Source organism: Zalophus californianus, chromosome 1 (assembly GCF_009762305.2).
Source record: "Zalophus californianus isolate mZalCal1 chromosome 1, mZalCal1.pri.v2, whole genome shotgun sequence".
Taxonomy (NCBI): Eukaryota; Metazoa; Chordata; class Mammalia; order Carnivora; family Otariidae; genus Zalophus; species Zalophus californianus.
Window position 1 is genome coordinate 133,624,443 of NC_045595.1, and position 16,675 is coordinate 133,641,117.

General features: G+C 35.8%; 1 protein-coding gene across 2 annotated transcripts in view; it reads left to right on the forward strand.

Annotated features, from left to right (window-relative positions):
* ATP11B (ATPase phospholipid transporting 11B (putative)) overlaps nucleotides 1-16,675 on the forward strand; it is a 123,890-nt gene that overhangs the window by 12,265 nt on the left and 94,950 nt on the right. For both annotated transcript variants that reach the window (XM_027582777.1, XM_027582778.1), the window contains exon 2: nucleotides 15,398-15,514. In XM_027582777.1, coding sequence (XP_027438578.1) covers nucleotides 15,398-15,514 — 117 coding nt within the window. The remainder of the gene's footprint in view (nucleotides 1-15,397; nucleotides 15,515-16,675) is intronic.

A 16,675-nucleotide genomic window follows, 5' to 3' on the forward strand; every position in this document is an offset into this window, starting at 1 on the left:
GTGTCCAGTCTATAGAGTTCATCCTGTCCTCCGAATTTTTAATTTAAATGACTGTTTTTTATTTCCAGAATTTATTGGATCTCTCAATTTCATCTTTTCTTGATGCATATCTGCTTGGTTTTTCTCAGAATATTTTCTTTTTTAAAAAAGTAGATATTATTATCTCTTTGGAGGTTTTATACATATTTAAAGGTATACAGCTTTTTTCAGCTTCCTTTTCAGTTGAATCTGACCCTAGGGCCCAGGTACAAAGCGGTGCTATTAATCCTTATCATGCCATAGGAACTGAACTTCAGACTGCTTCTTTCCAGACACAGAGTCCCAAAGGCTCAGCCCCTGATTACAGAAATGGTTATCTTATTTTAAGGCTAGCTAAGTCTTCTTAATTAAAGAAAAAAAGATATTTTATCCATGTCTGCTTTTGTGAAGAAAAGGGAAGAGCTCAAAGTGTGGACTTTTCCAAGGTCAGTAGCTAATGAATACCAGTGTCAAGATGTGAACCCAGAGAGTTTTTCCAGGGAGTTTAGCAGTGTGGAAGAGAATTAGCAACAGCAGCAGTTTTCCCTATATCTCTCATTCCCAGTCCTGCCATCTTAAATCTGTTCAAGAGTGAGGCAAGGTAGAGGAGAGATCACAACCAACACCAAAGAAATACAAACAATTATAAGAACATATTATGAACAACTATATGCCAGCAAATTAGATAACCTGGAAGAAATGGATGCATTCTTAGAGATGTATCAACTAACAAAATTGAACCAGGAAGACATAGAAAACCTAAACAGACCTATAACCACTAAGGAAATTGAAGCAGTCATCAAAAATCTCCCAACAAACAAAAGCCCAGGGCCAGATGGCTTCCCAGGGGAATTCTACCAAACATTTAAAGAAGAATTAATACCTATTCTCCTGAAACTGTTCCAAAAAATAGAAATGGAAGGAAAACTTCCAAACTCATTTTATGAGGCCACCATTACCTTGATCCCCAAACCAAAGACCCCGACAAAAAGGAGAATTACAGACCAATATCCTTGATGAACGTGGATGCAAAAATTCTCACCATGATACTAGCCAATAGGATCCAACAGTACATTAAAAGGATTATTCACCACGACCAAGTGGAATTTATCCCTGGGCTGCAAGGTTGGTTCAACATCCGCAAATCAATCGACGTGATAAAATATATTAACAAAAGAAAGAACAAGAATCATATGATCCTCTCAATAGATGCAGAAAAAACATTTGACAAAGTACAGTATCTTTTCTTGATCAAAACTCTTCAGAGTATAGGGATAAAGGGTACATACCTCAATATCATAAAAGCCATCTATGAAAAACCTACAGTGAATATCATTCTCAGTGGGGAAAAGCTGAGAGCTTTCCCTCTAAAGTCAGGAACACGGCAGGGATGTCCACTATCACCACTGCTATTCAACATAGTATTAGAAGTCCTAGCCACAGCAATCAGACAACAAAAAGAAATCAGAGGCATCCAAATCAGCAAAGAGGAAGTCAAACTCTCACTCTTTGCAGATGATATGAAACTTTATGTGGAAAACCCAAAAGACTCCACCCCAAAACTGCTAGAACTCATACAGGAATTCAGTAAAGTGGCAGGATATAAAATCAATGCACAGAAATCAGTTGCATTCCTATACACCAACAACAAGACAGAAGAGAGACAAATTAAGGAGTCGATCCCATTTACAACTGCACCCAAAACCATAAGATACCTAGGAATAAATCTAACCAAAGAGGCAAAGGATCTGTACTCAGAAAACTATAAAATACTCATGAAAGAAATTGAGGAAGACACAAAGAAATGGAAAAACGTTCCATGCTCATGGATTGGAAAAACAAATATTGTGAAGATGTCAATGCTACCTAGAGCAATCTACACATTCAATGCAATCCCCATCAAAATACCATCCACTTTTTTCAAAGAAATGGAACAAATAATCCTAAAATTTGTATGGGACCAGAAGAGACCCCGAATAGCCAGAGGAATCTTGAAAAAGAAAAGCAAAGCTGGCGGCATCACAATTCCGGACTTCCAGCTCTATTACAAAGCTGTCATCATCAAGACAGTATGGTACTGGCACAAAAACAGACTCATAGATCAGTGGAACAGAATAGAGAGCCCAGAAGTGGACCCTCAACTCTATGGTCAACTAATTTTTGACAAAGGAGGAAAGAATGTCCAATGGAAAAAAGACAGTCTCTTCAACAAATGGTGTTGGGAAAATTGGACAGTCACATGCAGAAGAATGAAACTAGACCATTTCCTTACACCACACACAAAAATAGACTCAAAATGGTTGAAAGACCTAAATGTGAGACAGGAGTCCATCAAAATCCTAAAGGAGAACACAGGCAGCAACCTCTTGGACCTCCGCCGCAGCAACTTCTTCCTAGAAACATCACCAAAGGCAAGGGAAGCAAGGGCAAAAATGAACTTTTGGGACTTCATCGAGATAAAAAGCTTTTGCACAGCAAAAGAAACAGTCAACAAAACCAAAAGACAACAGAATGGGAGAAAATATTTGCAAATGACATATCAGATAAAGGGCTAGTATCCAAAATCTATAAAGAACTTATCAAATTCAACACCCAAAGAACAAATAATTGAATCAAGAAATGGGCAGAAGACATGAACAGACATTTTTCCAAAGAAGACATCCAAATGGCCAACAGACACATGAAAAAGTGCTCAACATCGCTCGGCATCAGGGAAATCCAAATCAAAACCTCAATGAGATAGCCCCTCTCACCAGTCAGAATGGCTAAAATTAACAAGTCAGGAAACGACAGATGTTGGCGGGGATGTGGAGAAAGGGGAACCCTCCTACACTGTTGGTGGGAATGCAAGCTGGTGCAGCCACTCTGGAAAACAGTATGGAGCTTCCTCAAAAAGTTGAAAATAGACTACATATGATCCAGCAATTGCACTACTGAGTATTTACCACAAAGATACAAATGTAGGGATCTGAAAGGGGTATGTGCACCCCGATGTTTATAGCAGCAATGTCCACAATAGCCAAACTGTGGAAAGAGCAAAGATGTCCATCGACAGATGAATGGATAAAGAAGAAGTGGTATATATACACCATGGAATATTATGCAGCCATCAAAAGGAATGAGATCTTGCCATTTGCAACGACGTGGATGGAACTGGAGGGTGTTATGCTGAGTGAAATAAGTCAATCAGAGAAAGACATGTATCATATGACCTCACTGATATGAGGAATTCTTTTTTTTTTAAGATTTTATTTATTTGAGAGAATGAGAGAGAGAGAGAGCACATGAGAGGGGGAGAGTCATATGAGGAATTCTTAATCTCAGGAAACAAACAGGGTTGCTGGAGTGGTGGGGGGGTGGGAGGGATGGGGTGGCTGGGTGATAGACATTGGGAAGGGTATGTGCTATGGTGAGCGCTGTGAATTGTGCAAGACTGTTGAATCACAGATCTGTACCTCTGAAACAAATAATGCAATATATGTTAAGAAAAAAAAAAGAAGATAGGGGAAGAATGAAGGGGGGAAATCGGAGGGGGAGACGAACCATGAGAGACGATGGACTCTGAAAAACAAACTGAGGGTTCTAGAGGGGAGGGGGATGGGGGATGGGTTAGCCTGGTGATGGATATTAAAGAGAGCACATTCTGCGTGGAGCACTGGGTGTTATGCACAAACAATGAATCATGGAACACTACCTCAAAAACTAATGATGTAATGTATGGTGATTAACATAACAATAAAAAATTTAAAGTAAAAGTTAAAAAAAAAGAGGCAAGACTAGAAAATGAGTTAGGAGAGATTTCTAGGTGGCAGCGGTACTCTGGAGTGACAGGTGTATAGAGGAAAAGGAGAGAAGTGATCAAGAGTTCTTTTAGTTAGTCAGCAATGGCCATTCTCAAGTTGACATAATATTTTAGGTACCAGAAAAAGTTAGGACTTGCTTGTACCTTAATGTATATCTCCTCTTGAAAATGTTATCTACCATAAAATGCAGTACATATAAATTGGATTTGAACAGCATGGCAAATTTTTTGGAAGTTTTTCAAGTTTTTAATTTCCATTTTGTCTTGAACCTTAGGGACTCAAAATTTTATTTTGAAGTTTGACAAGTTTGTGGTATTGAAATAGAAATTGGAAATGCTGAAAAAATATACTCCATTTTTATTAATAACTTTTATTATATCTGTAATGAAATTATATCATACATTTAACTCTGTTCAGAAAGGTGTATTTGATAATTTCCTATAAAGAAAAAAGTGAGTCATAAGGGCCAGCTGGGTGGCTCAGCAGTTAAGCGTCTGCCTTCGGCTCAGGTTAGGATCCCAGGATCCTGGGGTCGAGTCCGCATCATGCTCCCTGCTCAGCGGGAAGCCTGCTTCTCCCTCTCCCACTCCCTCTGCTTGTGTTCCCTCTCTCGCTGTCTCTCTCTCTGTCAAATAAATAAAATCTTAAAAAAAAAAATAAAGTGAGTCATCTAATGAGCTACTACTATTTCAGTCAAAATTTTACTAATTTTACTTGATGTTTTGGGGTTTTTTTGTGCTTATTAAGAGGCCTTATTTTTTCTAAATGAAGTTTTATCCAGAACAGAGGCCCTAACTTCTATTTTGATATTTCCACCGTACTGAGCATAATACCTAATATATAGTCAATGCTCATAGTATTTATAAATTGAATTTTTAAAAATTAAGTTATAGGATAATTTAATAAATGACATACTAAGTAGCTTGATATTTCAGAATGTTCAGATATTTTTACTGAAATTTGGTACAGTGCCTCATATAGTATCAAGCACATTTTTCCCAATAAATACTTGTGTTACATATTGGTATTCTAAGATTTTGCTTTGAAGAGTCCTTTGCCTTGAGTGCAATTGTTAGGCAAAGCTTAAGTAGTATATAGTCGGTTCAGGTCTTAGTCATCTGTTACCTAGGAAATTGTTTCTTTACTCTTGCATCTCCTGAACTACAAAGGGAATGTAGATATTCTTGCTTATCTCAGTTCTCCACTGTACTCTTTAATATACAAATTTGAAAAATGCCAACAAAGATGTGAAGGTGGACTTGATTCTTTACTACTGAAAGGTAAGTGGTTCTCTAATGTGTGTTTTCCTATTGAAATTTAAAAGTAAAGGCACTGGCCTCTACCTAGATATTCAGCAGACCCCCTGACTTTATGGCTCCAACTCTTTATGCAAATTTAAAGGAAATTGGTGCAGTGCCTACTTGCCAGTGTTGATCAGCCCTTTTCCAGCACATATTTGCAGAATTTGAAAAAAAAAAGAAACTTAGGAATTTATTAGGAGACAGTAAAAGTCAAAATTCTTAAGTAATCAGAGATGCTTTTAACAGTTTTTATAATATCTCCTAGACCATGAGCTCCCTAATGATGATGTTTCATATAGATTGAGATCAGGTTGTCAGTGATCTATGCAAAATGAGAAAAACTAGGTTAGTGTAATGCACCTGTGGCCGTGTGTGTGTATTTGCTTACATTCGTAGATGTACTTGTTTTTGAGAACTGTATTTTTAACTTTTAAAAGATAAACTTTTTTTATCTTAGAATACTTTCAGATTTACAGAAAAGTTGCAAAAGAATACCGAGAATTCCTGTAGATTCCCTTCACCCAGTTTCTCTCTCTCTCTCTCTCTTTTATTTTTTATTTTTATTTTATTTTTTTTAGATTTTATTTATTTATTTGACAGAGACACAGCGAGAGAGGGAACATAAGCAGGAGGAGTGGGAGAGGGGGAAGCAGGCTTCCCACTGAGCAGGGAGCCCTACACGGGGCTTGATCCCAGGACCCTGAGATCATGACCCGAGCCGTAATGACTGAGCCACCCAGGCGCCCCTCTCGCTCTCTTTTAAATAAGATTTTATTTATTTATTTTAGAGAGAGAGAGACAGAATGCCTGTGAGAGCCTGTGAGCTGGAGCAGGGGCAGAGGGGGAGGGAGAGAAGCAGACTCTCTGCTGATGACAGATGCTGGGCTCTCAGGGCTCGATCTCAGGCTCCTGAGATCATGACTTGAGCTGAAATCAAGAGTGGGATGCTCAACCGACTGAGCCACCCAGACGCCCCACACTCAGTTTCTCTTATTGTTAACATCTTGTATTACTAGGCTACACTTGTTATACCAATGAACCAATACTAATGCGTTATTATTAGTTAAGCTCCATACTTTATTCAGACATTGTTATTTTTTCAAGAAAATTCTTCTGCTTCAAAATCCCATCTGGGATAACATATTACATTTAGTAGTTCCTTGATCTTCAATAATTTTTTCTTTCTCATAGCTTTGTTTTTCTCCCTCTTTATCAGATCCCTCATTTCAAACCTGAATATATGATTCGTTTACACACAAAAAAAATCTTTCATTTGATCCAGCTGTAGTTAATCACTCTCCCCACTTCCCCACTCTCCTCTTCATCCCCATTCAATCAATACATTGTAGCCCTTTTAACTGTTATATTCAAACTGTGTTGACAAAAGCCACCAATGATTTCCTAATTATTAAATTCAGCACTCTTTTTTCAGTTCTCATTTTTCTTTACAGTATATGAAATAATTCCTTCTTGCAACTTCCTGTGTTTCTGCCATACCACTTCTCTGTTTTCCTTCCTATCTGGTGATCTTTCTCCTTTGCTTATTCTTTCTCTCCCACATGTGTCTTAAATGATAGCCTTGAGAATTCCATTTCTTGCTCTTATTCTCTTCTTCCTCTGTACACTCATAATAGGCAGTCGCATGCGTGTTTTTTTTTTTATTTTAACTATCATCATTATGCTTGCTGGGTTCCAATCTCAAGTCCAACCCTCTTTCCTTAACATCTAAACAAAAATATCCAGTTGCTTTCTAGATAACCGTGCAGGGAGTCCTATGTTGAAATCAGAAAATAATTCCAGTCTGATCTTAAATACGTGAGTAGAAATAGGAAGTTAGGTGATATCTGAGGTAAATAAGGCCAAATCACTAAGGTTTTATCAATTCCAAGTGGGCAGGGACCAAGTCATCTGTTTTTATCACCTGTGGTCCTTAGCTTACTACAGAGCACATAGAAAGTACTCAAATACTCTTTGAATGCTAAAGTAAATTCTTTTCATTACATGTAGAAGTCAAGAATTGCAGATCAGCAGTACAATTTTAATAGTCATTATGCAAGGTAAATGAACTGCTTGCTCCCTGGAAGAACTGAAAATAAGCCAAAATACTCTTGTGTTTTTTTAAAAATAAATTTTTAGAATTATGTCAGTTGGACCCAGTGTTGCTAAATAATAATTTTTCTGCTTAAAGTTTAATTTTCAAGTTTTTGTAACAATAGTTTTAAGATTTGCTGGGCCCTGTTTGTTTTACCTTGTATGGACATGTTTTATTTTCTTCATGTTTCTCAGGTTCCCAGCAATATAAAATTAATAAGGTAATTATTGTTTTTCTACCCTGTGGTTTTCTACTCTATGTTTCAATTCTTGTCTAAATAGCTAAGTAGGATTCACTTAGCATCTCTGTTCTTTAACTTCAATATATTTTTATGTTGTTATTGTTTGTAATTTTTTACCTAATACATTATCCTGTTTAAATCTGTACTTGGAAATATTTGTTGTGGTTTCCTGATATGAATACTGGCTATACTATACTGCTCATGGTAAAAGCAGTAGCTTCTAACTTAAGGGATTCTGTTATAGATCCAAAACAGAATACTTATAACTTACATTTTGGTCTCCCAAGTACCTAGTTGCTTTTCCACCATATCAGACCCTAACAAATATTTTATAAATGCTTCATCCCTTCTTATCCTGTGATAAAGTTTAAATACATAACCTGACTGACTACTTAATAACTTATTTAAAAAATCAACATCAAATTGAAGTTGTTATATGAAGGAAAAATAAATACACTTATTAATACCTATTTCAGTATATAAATGTGCAGTCATGATGTTAGTAGACATAATAATCAAATGGTATAATCATTGTGAATCCATGGCCACTAATGCAGACTGCTAAAAGTGTAGTGCACAGGCATACCTTGGAGATGTTGTGTGTTCAGTTCCAGAGCACCACACACAGTAAAGGGAGTATCACAATACAGCAAGTCGAATGAATGTTTTGGTTTCCTAGTGCATATAAAATTTATGTTTATACTCTATTAAGTGTGCAGCAGTGTATGTCTAAAAAAATCTATGTACATACCTCTGTTTAAAAATACTTTCTTGCTAAAAAATACTAACAATAATCTCAGCTTTCAGCAAGTCATAATCTTTTTGCTGGTGAAGGGTCTTGCCTGGATGTTGATGGCTGCTGACTGATGAGGGTGATGGTTGCTAGAAGTTGGGGTGGCTGTGCCAGTTCTTTCCTAAATAACTAAATAGAATTCACACTGTGTCTCTTCTTTGACTTCAATGTGCTTTTTCATGTTGTTTAGAATTTTGTGGTTGTGTCTTTGTGCTTGATGTTTTTAAATATTAAACTTTGGATATACTGTGTAAAAGATCTGTTTTTTGATTGACAACATGTCTCCAGCCTGTCTCAGTTATAACTCATCTGATATTCTAAGGAGGACCTATAAGCCATCTTCATTGCTACTGCTGTGTATGATTGTGAGGGGAGAAGGAGAAGGCTCGGAAGTATTTGAGAAACCTGTGTAGAAATTTCTTTTTAGGGGCACCTGGGTGGCTCAGCCGGTTAAGCATTGGACTCTTGATCTCAGCTCAGGTCATGATCTCAGGGTATTGAGATAGAGCCCCATGTCAGGCTCCATGCGGAGCCTGCTTAAGAATCTCTCCTTTCTCTGCCCTTCCCCTTGCTCACATGTGTGTGCGCTCTCTTTCTCTCCCGTGCGCATGCACTAAAAAAAGAAGAAATTTCTTTTCACCCATCTGTCTCTAATTTGGATACCACAGTTAGAAGATTTACCAGTTTCACTTCTTGTCTAGTCAGTGTTCAACCTGATAGGCAGAACAGCAACAAAAAAATTCAAATTTAGGGTTTTTAGTCTATGATTTTTAAATTTGATCTAAACTAAAACAGCCTCACACATTTATTTTTATTATAAATGTCTCTGTTGCCATACATGGAAATCACCAGTCTGACAAACAAAAGACATTCGTTATTATGACGGTTGAATTATGACCAAATAGGACTCTTCTAATCCATCAGAAAATTTCAAATGGATGAAATTGATTTTTTAATTGATATTTTAAGTGTGGTTATATATATATAACATAAAATTTATCATTTTAACCATGTTTAAGTCTACAGTTCTGTAGCATTAAGTACATTCACAATGTTGTGCAACCATCACCACCATCCATGACCTGAACTTTTTTATCTTCCCAAACTGAAACTCTGTAACCTTTAAACACAAACTCCCTATGCCCCCATTGACTAAACAGCTGGCCGACTGAATTTGGCTATTTCTTGTATAAGAGGAATCGTACAAGGGCACCTGGGTGGCTCAGTCGGTTAAGTGACTCTTGGTTTCAGCTCAGGTCATGATCTCAGGGTTGGGGGATCGAGCCCTATGTTGGGCTCCCTACTAAACAGGGAGTCTGCCCGAGATTCTGTCTCTCGGTCTCCCTTTGTCCCTCCCACTGTTCATGTGTGGATGTGCACGCGTGCACTCTCTCAAATAAACAAATCTTTTAAGAAAAGAGGAATCATACAATATTTTTCTTTTGTGACAGGCTTATTTCACTTAGCATAATGTCTTTCAGGTATATCCATGTTGTAGCATGTGTCAGAATTTCCTTTTTTAAGGCTGAATAATAGCTCTTTGTGTATATGTGCCATATGTTGTTTATCCATTCATCTGTTGATGAACACTTGTGTTGCTTCCACCTTTTGGCTATTGTGAATAATACTGCCTTGAACATGGATATACAAATATCTGTTCAAGGCTCTGGTTTTTGAGTATGTACCCAGAAGTGGAATTGATGGATCATATATGATTATTCTGTGTTTACTTTTTTTGAAGAGTTTCCATAGTTCCACAGAGGCTATACCACTTTTACATTACTGCTGGCAATGCACAAGTATTCCAATTTCTCCACATTCTTGCCAGTACTAATTGTTTTCTGTTTTGGTGTGTTTTTTTTTTCTGATAATAGCCATCCTGATGGGTGGTAGGTGGTTTCTCATTGTGGTTTTGATTTGCATTTCCCTAATAGAAGTAGGTTTCTTTGACATCCGGAAATGAACCCCAATCAACTGTAAAGCTTTAACAAATGGCTTTGATGAGAATAAGATAAATCTAGGAACAGCAGAATGAAAAGCTTCTTATGAGCCTTTCTTTTACTAGTAATGGTAGATTTCACTTTGCAGAATCACTTTTAAAGTTTTTCCATTTTCATTTAAATATCATTGAATTTAAATTTAATTTGGTAGAAAAGTTATTAAAGATATTTAAAAACTAAACCTGGAACCTCAAAACTAGAGAATTTAGCCCATTCCGTAAATATTCATTAAGTAATGAATTGGTACATGCTGCCTTTAAGAATCTTCAGTCTGGAGGGGGAGATGGATATACAGACAAGCAATTACTATTCCGTTTAATAAAATCCATAGTGAAAGTGTGCAAAAGGTTTGGTGAGCATAATAAATAACAGGTGCCTTCCTTTGTTTCTGGGGAAAAAGGAGTGTCAGGTAAAACTCCACTGAGAAGGAAACTCTTAAGCTGAAACTTGAAGGATGAAGAGGCTTTTGCTGGAGGTGTATGTTGGAATAGGAAATCAAGTTTGGGAAGTAATATCATAACCCATCAGAGATGAGCTTCCTGTAGTAAAGCATTGACAGATGATTTAAGAATTTGAGTCAAAGATCACTCTAAATTTTATATCATATAGTTAGAAAGCCAGTCCTAACCCACCATTGCAGTAAGCCAAATTTCCTAGAAGCCCAGACTGGTTTGATATAGATGGCAAACAACCTTAAGTCCTAAAATGAAAATTATATAACATGAAATAAAAATGTTTATTATGTTTGTTTATATCACAGGCATTTTAAGTTATTCTCTGTTGCCATACATGGTATGGCATGTACCATACATGGTATGGCCATACATACAACTTTAACCTTCCTTTCTGTTAACAGTGTAAAATTATCTTGCTCTTACAGTACCTTCATATAGGTATATTTTATTTAAAGTCTATGTCCAGTAAACAGTAATTCACAATTAAGTTTATAGATTTGGTAAAATACACTAAATCATTCTTTCCCAGTATCATTATATTTTTGCTAGGCCATTTTCATGTGCCTTTGTACGTTGGAGCATACAGCCAACAAAAATTACTTTCTGTCCTATAATAAAGTGTGTGACATAAAGCTTTTGTTCATTTCTTTTAATAAAAGTGGTATTGCAATTTTGACTCTGAAGCTTCTTTTTTTGTTTTTTTGAGTTTTGGTGGGTTTTTTGGTGTGTGGTTTGTTTTGAAGCTTTTTTCTTTATATTTTAGAGTAAATAAATCACATAAGAATAAGAAGCACAAATTTACTTCGATCACTGTGAACCCTAAAGATGTTTTCTTAGTTATGTTAAAGAAGTGTAACAATTTTAATTATAGGACTATGGTTTTAGTCTCTTGTTAGTGCTTTTATTTGTAATGTTTGTATTTTTCATAAAATCTTTGAGCTTTTAAGATTATGGAGAGGCTGGTATAGTTGGTATGAAAATGTAAAATGTTGTGATTCATTTCTAAGTACTACTGTGTGCCAAAGACTAACTTCTAAAAATTACAAAGCTGTTTACTAGTTTGGTTTCCCTAGGTCTCATCAGTTTGTGGTTACAAAAGGAGTCTGTTTTCAAACCAGTCCTGTTTGTTGTCAGTTCTTCCCCAAGAAGCCATCCTGAGATTTTTTCTACCTTACCCACTTTTTTTTTAATACCCGTGACTTTAACATATGCTCACAAATTCAGACTGAAAAGAAGTTTTGAATTTCATACTTTCATAGAATATGAGTTTTTTATTTTTAAATAGTTTAAATTTGTGTGTTTCCAAAGCATAGACGCTACTTTTTAGCAGGAATTAAAATAGAATTAGGGTGACTAGAATAGCGTTAATCTATCTTGGTTTCTTTGCCCAGGGCAAGATGGAATCAGAGGAAAACGAAGCAGGCTAGCAGCAAGGAGTTAAAGGTGTGAATGGGTAGTCTGAGATGACAACAGGAAATGTAATGTGTGCCAACCCTGGCATGTAGCCTTGACCTAGTAGTGATTAGGAAGTTCAGACTGTATTTCTTTCTCAGTGCCATGAATTGCGGTTAATCCTTGCTAGAAAAGCATGGAATACTTGAACCTCACACTAACAGTATAGCTGTGCAGTTACTTTTGATACCATGTTTGTTTAGACTCCTTTTGAAAAGAGAGGTGTTAGTGAAACATAGATTTTCTTTTAAAATCTGCAATATTGAGATGGAGAACTGACTATAAAGCAAGTAAAGTAGGTAGGTGGTTTTAAGCTTCTTTACATCATGAAAAACCAATGAAACCTGTGCTCACTCTCATCAGAAAAATGCACATGTTATGCAAATTTGCATACAGTTTCAGAGATTCACAGACCTGAAGCCCATTTATGGATCCTGCTCTATGTCGTTTTTTTTTTTTTTTTGGACAATTTTATTCTTTTATTTTTATTGCTTGTTGCTGACTTAATTTGTTGCAGAGAAGGTGATGCTAATGAACTAAAGTTAGAGGGTTTTTCCATAAGGGATATCTAGTTGTCCCACATATAAAATTTATACCATCATAAATAGAAAATTTAACTATTTTGTGTGGAAAAAAAATACCCACACCTCTAGGCATACCATTGATTATAAAATGATTGAGATCATGTGTATTAATTACAACTGAAAAAACTGAAAACTGTGTAAGTGAATGTTATAGAATAAGGAAAAATTCATCATTCTCCTGGAATTATGTTAAATTATGATATTTTGGAATATAGTGATTCTGCATTTAAAATTCGGTTTAATTTAAAATTGATTTTATTTTTAAAACATGTCAATATATCCCCTTGAAATAATTGTAGAAATTTAAGAAGTTTCAAAACTTTAGTATGTGATTACTGGTACAGCCAGTAGAGATGAATGGAGAAGGATGAGTATTTGCTTCCTAGAAAGTCATGAATGAGGTGTTGAAATAGTAACATATATAAATAACATATGTAATTTAGGGGAGTCTTTGTTTTGCTTTTTGTTTCGTCACTTTAGATGTACATAGTAATACATTCCAGTCATGGTGGAATTTAGCGAAAAATAAAATTCATCAACGGTTCTCAGTCTCAATTGTCTTGACATGTTCTTAAAGGTTTATATATTCTTGAGCACCTGGTTGGCTCAGTCAGTTAGTCATCTATAAATTTCATTTCAGGTCATGATCTCAGGGTCATGAGATTGAGCCTTGCCTCAGGCTCCACACAGAGCATGGGAGCCTGCTTAAGATTCTTTTTCCCTCTCCCTCTGTGCCACCCTCACATGAACACACATGCATGTGCGCTCGCTCGCTCTCTTAAAAAAAAAAATGCAGAACCACAAATTTACTTTTTTTTAATTTAATTTATCCCAAAAGCTTACATACGTGCTATGTAACTTACCATTATTTTTACATGGTTACAGAGTGGATGTGGAATAAATATGCCTCATGCAGTCTAATGTTCCAGTTACCTGTATGTGTGTCCCTCTTGTAACTTTATGAACTTTACTGGAAAACTTCATCTGAACCTCCTTTGAAAAATACAGCCACAGATTACAGCAGTAGCATGTAAACTCTTTGTTCATTCATTTTTATTTATTGAGTTGGAGCATATTGTGATTTACTTGAGTAATTAACAAATCACATAATCCTACATGGATTAACATGGTACTTAAACTCAATAATTTATTTGTTGAATGGATAATGGCATATATCTTTAAGATGATTGCAATATTCTAGATAGAGCAATGAGTTCCAACTTGTTTTGAGACCTGCCTTTTTCCCATGAGTTATTATAGGGAACAATTATGAAATGTTTAAAGGAAAATTTATGAGGAAGATAAATATGCATGCCACATTTTATCTTTGAAGAAACTGATTTTGAAATCAGACACATAATGGCACATTCACATCCACAAAATGTGGTCATCACTATAAATAGCATAAACAAATAAAATGAAACTTCATGGTTTTTTTATGGAGCATACAAATGTATTTAATTTTCACAGTCTTATACTAGCTATTTCTAAGATCACAGAATAAATTTCTTAAAACTAAGAATAACAGAAGTTGAAACCTATAGATAGCACTGTTGATATTCTGATGGACTAAACAAAAATATACCTCTAGGTAATATGGGAATTTCCACTGTCTGTGTATGTATGTGCTTAATGGAAATTTTACAGGGATGCTAAGCATTGAATGGCAGCCACATCACTTAGTAGATTACTAAATTAGAGTCCTTAATATCTGCAAGTGGATCCAGAATACCAACTTTAGTTAACTTTTTAGTAACTTAGTAACAGTAGTAAATAGCCATTGACCACCATGAAAAAAATGAAAATCTGAGAAATTTCAAATCATTGCCAGATAGAACCCCCCAAAAAGGCCTTGCTTTTGGTTATTGCTTTGAGCCTGTCAAAGGATCCCCAAGATCTGCCAAAGGATTATTGAAGATTCACTTGTCGCCTAGGAAAATAGTAAAATACTGTGGGAATAAAGTATCAGTATTCTTGTTCCAGTGAAAACTTTTACATTGGAGATCATTACTAAATGTACCTTGAGAAATGGTTTCCTAATTTTCAGGCCAGAATTATATATCCATATTTCAGGGATTTGATTGATAATATAACGAGCACAAAGAGATGATTGTGTGGAATGAATCTGGGCAAGACCCTACCCAGGGCATTGTGAGGCCTGTGGGATCAAAGCTCTTTGAAACCAAGTTGATCTGGGTGTGGAAGAAATAAAATAACCTTTGTCATCAGATGTGATAGGTGCTGGCTAGGCCATCACTACACAGGTTTTCCACATCACTGAGTAGGAATATGTATTAAGAAAAAAGGCAAGGAACCCACAGGAATGAAAGGGAAGGAAAGACTTATCCTCAGATGCTTCTGTAAATCTTCTATATATGACTTTTTTTCCCCTTATGGTAGCATTTCTAACAAAGTATGGATCATTTTTCATTACCGGGTGTATTACCTTGTTAGTTTATACTTGAAGATAATATACTAGTTTACTTGAGAAAGAAAAAAATATATGGTTTAACTTTGCTAATAATTAGATAGATTGAGCCTATATGCAATTCAAGTCTAGTAATAATATGTATAATCTGATTAGTTAAATAAAACCAACAGTAAAGAATCATAACAGCTAACCTTACTGATCATTATTTTTCTTTTGCTTGGTCTTAGGGTTTTGACCCACCACATCAAAGTGACACAAGAACCATTTACATAGCCAACAGGTTTCCTCAGAATGGCCTTTACACACCTCAGAAATTTATAGATAACCGGATCATTTCATCTAAGGTAAGCATTAACACTTAAAACTATAGATATGTTCCATTTTGTTTGAAAAGTGATTTGTATATTCTAGTATACATTTTTATCCTTAAAAATTCAAGGACATGGTTGGGGCAAATTTATCTTTAACCAGAATTGTGAACTGTAAAGTAAAAGGAGTTGCCAATTGTTAATACCAGTTAACTAACACACCAAAAATTATCCTTAGTTGCAATTAAACTGAGGAACTAATATTTATACTGTGTGCCAGGCACTATGTTAGGTACATCTCATATCATTTAATTCTTACAACTCTGAGGTAGCTTTTGCCAAGCGTTATGCTCATTTTATATTTGTTTCTTCAATTAAAGCGTTGGGAAATAATTTACCTAGGGTTGCACACTAGTAAGTGACAAGATTGGAGTTTGCACTCGGTTCTATATGACTTTAAAGCCTGACTTCCTCCAATTTTACCACTCTTCTGTAAACATTTAATAGTACCAAGGCACTGCTTCACTCACATATTCTTCCTCGTTTCATTTTTTTTCTATGGCTTTTTTTTTTTTTAAGATTTTATTTATTTGAAAGAGAGCAAAAGAGAGATATCAGAGAGGGAGAGGGAGAAGCAGACTCATCGCTGAGCAGAGAGCCTGATGCAGGGCTCGATCCCAGGACCCCGAGATCATGACCTGAGCCGAAGGCAGCTGCTTAACTGACTGAGCCACCCAGGCACCCCTTTCTATGACATTTTTAAGACGTCTTAGTTTATCTTGAAACTGAAGATTACAGGGTCATGCTGTCCCAATAGACTTTTCTCTCATGATGGAGGAAATGTTTTCTGTGCTGTCTGCTATGATAGCCAGTGGCTATACAGGGCTAGTTAGGCCTTGAAATGTGACTAATGCCACTGAAGAAGCTACTTTTTAAATTTTAATTTATTTTAAATTAAATGTCAGCCATATGCAACTAGTGGTCACCTATTGGACAGTGCAGTTAGAGAGGATGTGAATCAAAGAGACTAAGGATAAAGTTCTCCTTAGATCATTGCTGTTGCTTAATAGACCACCTTCAGAAGCATCTTTGTATTGCACACATACTCTCTCTAATAAATAATAAAAATAAGTAAAATCTTTAAAAAAAAAAGGTCCTTCTTGAAAATTTTTTTTTTAATTTGGGTATAATTTAAAT